General features: G+C 43.0%; 2 protein-coding genes across 2 annotated transcripts; both read right to left on the reverse strand.

Moving 5' to 3' along the window:
- Positions 1-2,002: 2,002 nt before the first annotated feature.
- SARC_07766 (hypothetical protein) lies at positions 2,003-2,542 on the reverse strand (the record flags this gene model as incomplete). Its single annotated transcript, XM_014298286.1, has 1 exon — positions 2,003-2,542. The coding sequence occupies one exon, from the start codon at positions 2,540-2,542 to the stop codon at positions 2,003-2,005; it is 540 nt and encodes a 179-aa protein (XP_014153761.1).
- A 1,796-nt stretch (positions 2,543-4,338) lies between these two features.
- On the reverse strand, positions 4,339-4,724 carry SARC_07767 (hypothetical protein; the record flags this gene model as incomplete). Its single annotated transcript, XM_014298287.1, has 2 exons — positions 4,339-4,523; positions 4,610-4,724. 2 exons carry the CDS (start codon positions 4,722-4,724, stop codon positions 4,339-4,341), a joined length of 300 nt encoding a protein of 99 aa, XP_014153762.1.
- Between the last annotated feature and the right edge of the window lie 4,355 nt (positions 4,725-9,079).

Below are 9,079 nucleotides of genomic sequence, written 5' to 3' on the forward strand. Positions count from 1 at the left end.
ACGGTACGTACGGTACGTAACGTTAACCGTTACCGGTTAACGTTTAAACGTTAAACGTAACGTAAACGAAAAACGTAAACGTAAACGTAACTAAACAAACTAACTACTACTACTCTCTCTCTCTCTCTCTCTCTCTCTCTCTCTCTCTCTCTCTCTCTCTCTCTCTCTCTCTCTCTCTCTCTCTGGGACTGACTCGGAGAGCTTGAGTAAAATTATAACAGCAAGACAGTTTCGTTGAGCCTCCTTAGTAAGTAGGAAAGGTCTTCTTGTCACAAAGGTACTTATGAACAACCGCACGTTTACAACAAAAGCCAGGCAAATATTACGAACCCAAACCCCAGGCACTAAAATCTTTAAGAGTTTATACTTTATAACTGGTTCAAACTGGTGTCGATATTCAACTTAAATGCGAAGCTTAATAATCAAACGTTCTGTCGTGGGTCGTCAAACTGACGTCCACTACAACGCTACGAAGGAATGTAGTCACCCTTGTCAACGACAGACTCCTTCGAGACGACCACAAACATTACGATGTGGTACAGGCCGACACTTCCGAGTATACACAGGCGCCCTCAAATGTCTTTAGAGTTGAGTTCGAATACAATGGAAACTCGAGGCATCCAGGTTACATAGATTGTGGTCCAGAACCTGAAAGAATACAAAGAAACCTCGACAATACTATTGACATCTTAGTCACGGTATTCTTCGGATAGACAACGGCGTCGAAGACGGCAACATTCAAAATGAGCAGGGATGCAACTGGAGTGCCGAAAAGAATTTATAAAGTACTTCAGCGTTCTACAGAAGACTATATAAGCTACCGGAAATCGACTCATTGATGTTTGCATTTTTGTATCGTAGTACTTATCAGTCAGTCTGGTTATACCAACTATAACATAGTTGTATGTAAGCGCTGTAATACCATGACAACCGATCTTGCTCATGGGTATCTATTTCCCGTCATATGCTGGAAGCTTCGAAGAATATAGCGCGGCTCAGAAAAAAATGTTGTGGTCATGCATGGTCATAAAACTATGTCCTACACTACTGGCGCCATAGCCCGCTCCGCCATTGGGCTTGCGGCATACACGGGCAGACACACAAGCATGGTTTCCAGCTGCTCCGCGATCACCTTGGCCAGCACCCGAGAAAGCCACTTCTTCCCGTCCCTTCAATACTTTTGAGATATTTCTGATTGCTTTCGTGCGCATGGGGCTGTCTTAAACCACACGTGTGGCACTTTTCGAACTAGATTGCTATCTAAAAATAAGGGCATCCCCGGACCCCTTTATTTGTTCTATTGGTGAGCTATTTGCGAGGACCATCCAGGTTCTTTATAGTTGTCCTGCATATGTGTACGACAACTTACAATAGTCTATTACTTTTTTCTTACGCCTAAATTGTATTTTAGTATGTTCGTCTGTGTCCAACGATTATTGGACTCTGTAGGTTTAAAATGTGCTATAATTTGTAGTTTCTCTAATTCAACTTAAACATGGTAAACTCTACATCTGCAAACTATGATATCCCATGTTTTTATCAGCGTCGCAAATACTGGGAAAAACTTTCCCTTGACCGCGACAATTACGACGACCGGCGTGCTGACCTATACATGGCCGCTACAACCTCTTTTGGTGACTACGACATAAATAAAATTATACACTTCCGCCTCCTGACGACATTCTCAATGTCGACCTCGCCGCTCCTCGTGGTCGCTCACAATCTTGTAGCGGCATCCCTGGCAACATTCAAAATCACATCCCTGGCCGTGACTACACAGAACTGGAGATAAATAGATTCATTGCGCGCATCAAAAGAAGAAAATTCTATACTCGCGCTCGAGCGATCTTTTTTAGCTCTCTCTCTCGCGAACTTCGCCTCTCTCTGAAGCCCAAGACACTGCCTCATGACCCCTGAACACTACCGAGCCAGCTGGTAAATCAGTACCGCTACAAACACAAGAAAATATCGATATCAATCAACCTTGCTTTTTTCTTCTTTTTCATAGCAATGTGATGAGGATGAAGCCATGCGTGCTTGGTCTCAGCGATGCTGGCAGATTCGTGATGACACCAAAGACCAAGGCTTCACACTTCCTATACCTTTCATCCAAGACGCGTTTATCTCTGGTCTTGCTCAGTCTAACCAAGACAAAGCGCGTCGGTTTCTCTTCTCTTCTAGACAACGTGGTACCCAAGACAGTATCCCACTTTTTATTTGTGGCCACTTTGAAAGCTGGCACCAATCTGACCTTGAATGGCGCATTGTCGAGACCCCAATGACTGCTACTCTCCGCCGTCAAGTTGCCACCCTCCTCGAGCAACGTCAAGCCGAACTTGCATTCTTCAATACCTTTTCCCCTTACGATGAACGACGACATAAAGAAACCATTATCCGAGCTAAATATTTTGGCCGAGTATCTGGCAAGCCCCAGACCACCTCCCCTCCCCCGAAACGTCGTTCCAGGGCGATTCAAAACGCATGGTTTATCTACTTGGACCCTACTCATAAGACGCGTATTTACTGCAAATACTGTGAGCATTGTGGTGAGTCAGGACAAATTAGTCATGCATGTAGTGCTGGTTGCCTCGCCTTCTATAGATATAAATTTCGGGTCATGTAGTTAAAGTTTGTTTCTAGCGCAAGCATAAATTTAATTTAACTTGCTCAGTATTCGTGGTTCTTGTTGCAGTTCTTCTTGTATATCATTTGGCACAAAGCACGTCACTTTCAATTGATAGTAGTGCGTCAGTCAATTTGATCAATAATGTGCTCAACACATTACCCATTAAAGTCTAATATGGCCGTTTCCTTATTCGCTTGACTGATCACAATACACTAGTTATTTATCGCCGTGTAGACGAAGTACCCTGGGCAGATATTTAGGACCAGACCAGAGGACCGGACTTGAGAGCGAAGTTTAGGACCGGACCAGAGGACCGGACCAGTTGGTGGAATAGAGAATTTAATATGATAGGAGTGATGACTCGTCCAAAACCATAGATACGGGTACGTAAACAATACATTACCCGATGGGTAGAGAAAGTCTCGTTCCACATAGGATCGTGATTAATAAATACAGCAGGCGCGCCATTTCTAATGACATTTCTGACTGAGTTCTCTTATTTCTGACTTAACACTCTTTACTAAGCGTGGTTTTGGCTATATTTTTAAGTGATCGAACTACTGTATTTATTAAGTTACGTTCTTACAGGCTAAGCTAACTAAAATTGAATAGTTCTGTAGTTTTTTTGTTACCACGATGCATAAATTTACTACGTGAGCAAGAAGAAAGCCTGTGTTCGATTGTTGGAACGACTACTTGCTGATGAGGTGGAGGCATAATTTTTTTACTGGATAAAGAAACCAAAGCAGAGGTTCATGCTACGCTGAACCATTTTGGTATCTGAGACTCAACAATCAATTTCTACGTTGGGTAAGGCCATATAGCATATTGAAGGGGTTATCAAGCGGAGCGACAACTTAAGGATGCTGACATATGTACAAAAAGCTAGGTAGATTATCCTGCTAATTCGGTTACTAATTCAAAATTGCAGGAGTTTCTAATAGAGTGGGTTGACTCGTCTCGAGGCAATGCCACAGTCTGGACGGATGCAGAATATGCGATTGATAGGAGCTCAAGAATTTTTTTTCAGGCGCCAGCCGAAATCTATAAGTTCCGAACTTAACAACTATGCGAACGGCAAAACTTCATACAATTTGGCCGTCCGGGGCTGACCCAAGACAATTTTCGAACTCGCGATCTTTACGGTTTTATAGTAAATTATTTGAATGACAGAACCAACCAACCTAGTACTAGGTTGGTTGATTCAGTCATTCACTTGTTTTACTATAGCCGCGGTATGCTTCCCAACCTTCGCCTTAAATATGTATGCTCTGGTCTTGAGGATTCCCTTTTGCTTAAAACAATATGCAAGATAATGATTTCGATACAAAATAACCCGCCTGGAAGAACACTCTTCACATCACTCTTTCCGGTACCTAAAATCGAATGTTGCTACTGCCCCTGATTCCAACTTAGCTACCAACTGGTCTCACTTTGTATATCGCCTGACCCCCTGCCCTGTACTACTACTGCGGGTATACCACTGTCCCCTCCTACTGTCACTCACAGACCTGATATTGGACCCCCACCCACGGCGATGTCGTATGATGTATACCACTGTAACAATGCTCATCGTTGTCGTGCGATAGCGAACGTTCCTCCTCCTGGTGTAACAACTGAGAGTTACCAGTTTAACCCACAACTATGGTTGAAAGCAATGACCCATCTTGAATGGGAGCCAACCATTGATCAATGTACAACTATGGCAATACTCAGCTTCGTAGCTTGGTCAGCCCAGATGGCGGTATCCTTGATGACTTTCGTGAGGCCAATCTTTCTTGTTGAGATGGGATATGCGAATCCCAAACGATATTCCCCGTATGAACACGCGTGCCGGCAGCAAGCTGGCTCTTGTTGTCCAAGTCCGTCTTTGTGCGAAGTGGTGGTCCATGGTCGTCTTCCGAATCCAAAGCCAACCGTATATAACTCGTGATACTGTTACAATATTTCTTTAACATGGCAAGCAATCCATTGTAAGCTTACGTGGATAATTGCTCTTGTTATTCTCATTGTCCCCCTCTACAGGGCAGTAGTTCCTGCCACTAGCCTCATTGCTGCCATCGCACTTGTCATGTCCCATCCTAAATTCCCTGGGCATTGTTATAAAATATTTCTTTCAGGTAAAATACATCGCAAGCCAGCTCAACACGCAACTTCACACACTGCCTACTGTACTGCAGACCAAATCCACGTAAATCTTCAACGTCCAATGTACAGTCTGAAGATAGAGTCGGTAACAAATATTTGTTAAATATGGTATATGGTGGTACCCAGTGCTGTTTTCACAACCTTAAGTCCAAGAAGAAGATGCCTAACCATATCAAAGCCTTCTCGCGCACGTCTCACCAATTTACTAGCCGCACACTCCGTTGCCGATGGCGACTCCGTACTGCAATTAGCCGAGAACCGCGCTATACCCTTGGATCAAAACATGGCTCTTTCTCCTCCACATACCCGTGCACGATGCCTCAAACTTCATTGTGCGCATATTCCTACCGGACTCTAATTAGCAAACCTCTTCCTTTCTGGTGACAGGCTCTCGCCTAGGCCCATGTTATGTTAAGGGCTGTTCACGAGAGCTTTCCACTAAATCAATTTAGTGAAATGTAATTTTCGGCCAATCAGAACCTTAATTTATTGATATTTCGTTCAACAACAAGGATGAAGGATACCAAAATTTGTTGCTAACCTTCAGCCGAAAGTCGCTAAGGGTTCGTTAAAAATACCACTAAAATGCATATTCTATTTTGAATTGAAAAAAAAGTATATTCTATGACCATATTTTTAAAAGCATGTCTCAAGAAATTTTCCATAGCCTCCTAAATAGTACAATAGGATGCCATGAATTTCCCTGATATGTACGGATTCGATTTTATGCCAATTGGTCCTGGTGAAAATCATTGTATCATATCTCGTATCAAAACGAACTGTACAATAAGTTGCTTCAGCAAAGCTTTCCCGTTTAGAACGACCCTAACTCCATCGGATAAATGGCATTTAAACAAGTTTGTACAACGCTTTTTCCGGGCTCGATACGGCTGTGTTGTGTCTTACCGCATCGAAGATCCTGCCCACAATAGTAGTCACGAATACGATGACCACTGCTACTATGGCGTCTCTTCACGCCGTGCTGAAAACTGTCCGACAATACAATACACATCATTCAATCTTTTAACAATACTCGGAAACGTACGATTTCTCGCAATTTCAAGTTATTCTCAGATAAATGATCACAGTGGTCTGCTGATGGCAAGACCTGACTTTGTTCTACCACCCTCACCACTTACTCTATTTCTGTCGCCTGGCACACGAAAATCTTCCACTGCCAGTGCCTTGGTACCATTCGTCAAGACAGAATCTCATACATTGCTCCCCTTACCCCTGAATCGCTTCCCACATCCGCTGTACCGACTACACCACCAGTTGCTCCTGTGCTCGACAGTACTATACGTCCAGCACCCACTCCTATCCCTTCATACACAACTACGGCACCTACGTTAATCTTTATCTACACTAGCCTCTCCGTACCACGATATTGAATTCTCCCGAATCTCTGAAATCTGCATTCTTCAAATGTGCCTCTCGCCCTGATGACGCTGATGATCTATCTAGCTCTTCTAAAGTTCTACTGACAGCTTTCAATCACTTCCGCCATTCCGCCATTTCCACATGAAAGTCACACCCGCAATTATGAACACATCCCTGATACTGATGATCTACTAGACGCTCTATCTTACGAGACATGCCGCCATCACACACCAGACCTTGTGCATATTTACGGTGTGAAACACAATCCCTTTAATTTTTTTGTTACATGGATATCAATACTCCACATAAAATATGTCCTTTAGGGCAAATTTAACAAAAATGGTGTCCATACTACTTTTAAGGATTGAATGACCGCACAAGGCGACAAGAGGGTGTAAATATGATGACTACTACCTGGAGGTCTATGATCCCGCCACCTCCGCCACCAATGAGCAAACACTCATTTACATGCAGCATCTGAGAGTCTTGAAATACACCATTTCGATGCTAACACAGCCTTCTTATAGTTTGCTATAGATACTGTTGTCTACATGCTCTCACTTAAAGGTTGTAGTGTTGAGCAATTGGTCTGTACCCTTCTGATACGACCTTAATTCTAAAACGTGGTCCCTACGGATTAAAACAGGCCGGTAGGCTGGACCCCGCTGATGAATGCGCCTATATTCACAGCATACGTCAAGTGACTGTTGTTTTCTATTGTGTTGATGAAGTGTTACCTGCCATCAAGCCTGGATCTGATGGCGCAATCTCTGTCTCATCCAACCACACTCTGGCATCTTGACCTTGTTCGTGAACACAACCTTATTGACCTTCTCATGTAGTAGCCGGGTCTCCACATTAGACTCTATGTTATAAACGTACTCTTAAGCAGTACGTAAACTATTAACGTACTCTTAATAGTACAAGGAACTTAAGTTTCCTAAATTGTTTTTAACGGTTCTATTAATTAATACCTTTTCCATTTTACATATCAGATATTTGGACAAGACCATTAAAAGGCCCCAGTAAAATACCAAACATAAGATTTGGTCTAGTTCTATTAATAGAACTATATTTACTTTCCAAATCTATTTATATCTGAATACTTCGGTAGCGAGATGGCTCAACCGAATATAGGTTTCTAGGGACTATTAGCGTTACCTAGTTTAACCTCAGTTCAGCCATCCAGATGTGCCAGTCTGATGAAGGCTAAGTCGGTAATTCTTGATAAGTGGCAATTTATTGGTTAATGCACTAACTATGGACATCAAGAGTATTATTCTTTCTATTCTTTTTTTCTTCTAAAGATAGGATTTTATGAGTCTCTCGGATTCGCCCCAACGAAACATACCATAGTTTCTAATAGAACGACAACGAAACACTAAATAAAATCCCTTCGGTGAAAACAGTACTGAGAGGATTATATATAGGCAATGTCTCAGCCTCACAATCCCTCAGAGTATTACTGTTTTCACGAGGCATACCTAACTTTAACCAAAAGACTCATTTCGTTTATTTACTTCGAATTTCACGATACTTAGACTTAACCTAAGCGTTTCGTTGCTCTAAGACGTTAATATCGCCTTGATAGACCGAATCTTACACATTTTAAAGTCAGCAAAGGTATTAACTACTTAGACTACTTGAACGTAAATGTAGATAACTACCACGAAATTTTTCCTAAGCACAGTCATTCCTTAAGAGAAAAAGACTGAAGTCATAAGTTAGGATTATGGCAAAGAAAGACAATACACCTGCAAAGAAACGCAAGGCTGAACGTAAGAAGATGGAGAGAGAAGCCGCTAGCGCTGCCGCAGAAGCAACCGCCGCCGCTGCCAATGCGTTTAACCGCACCGTAGTCGAAGCACTTGTCTCCGACAATAATAGTCAACAGGACAATGCTTCGGATAAGGATGTAGCCACTCCGATTAAGGAGACTACTCTTACAGACAGAACCCGAAGGCCAACTATCGCTTCAACTTCAAAGCTTGCATTTACGAAGCCAAGAAGTGAAACAAGGGACATGTCTCAAGACGCCCCAACCAATTCTTCAGACGAAACTCAGAAAGAAAAGTCCGCAATTATAGGGGACAAAGACGAATCTCAGAAGGTACCTATAACGGAACCAGAAGAGGAGGCAAGCTCAAGTGGCAAACCCGAATCTACGTCCGAGACCACTGGACCAACGCGCATAAGTAAGTTAATTACTGAAAACACTGATGTTAAGAATCAGTTAGCCGCCCTTATGAAAGACATGACTGTTAAACATGTAGATCGAATGTATAGATCAGGAAAGCATACACAGCACTTACGCGAGCATGTTTCTCCGAGCATTACTGAAGCCCTACAGAAGTGGACAGAACGTCGACAGGCAACTACGCCCGAAAAGCATAAAGGCCTGAGCGCTAAGCCAGATGTGCTCAGCGTATCTATACCTTACGAGGTACTACCACCATAACTTCAGGCTAATTACTCGCCTGTTCTGACACGTGACCGCGAGTTACCCGTCGTTGAGCGTATTATAGACCCAGAGGCAGGTAAAAATACTCCGCCACCTTTACCCAACTGGGATGACAATCGTCGGAAACCCGTTAAGACTGGGTATGTTATCCGGACGCATGAATCTCCCAAGATTATAATACCAACTACTATCCGAGGGACAGAGCACCGAAAGGCCTCGACCATGGACTTTACAAGGGGTAATAAACACTCCCGTAAACGTATTAACGATGTCAAATTTAATCGCTTCGATTGCACCGCTTTACACCAACTCGCAGAGGATTTCCACTCTGACGAGGTGACCGAACTTAATAAATCGGTCGACGAATACACCATTAAGATTGAATTCGCCCATGACGAGCTCCGTGCTGATGACGTATCATATTTTGCTAATATGATCGCGATCAAGCAGAAGCGCATCGATCA

This window comes from Sphaeroforma arctica (assembly GCF_001186125.1).
Source record: "Sphaeroforma arctica JP610 unplaced genomic scaffold supercont1.637, whole genome shotgun sequence".
Taxonomy (NCBI): domain Eukaryota; class Ichthyosporea; order Ichthyophonida; genus Sphaeroforma; species Sphaeroforma arctica.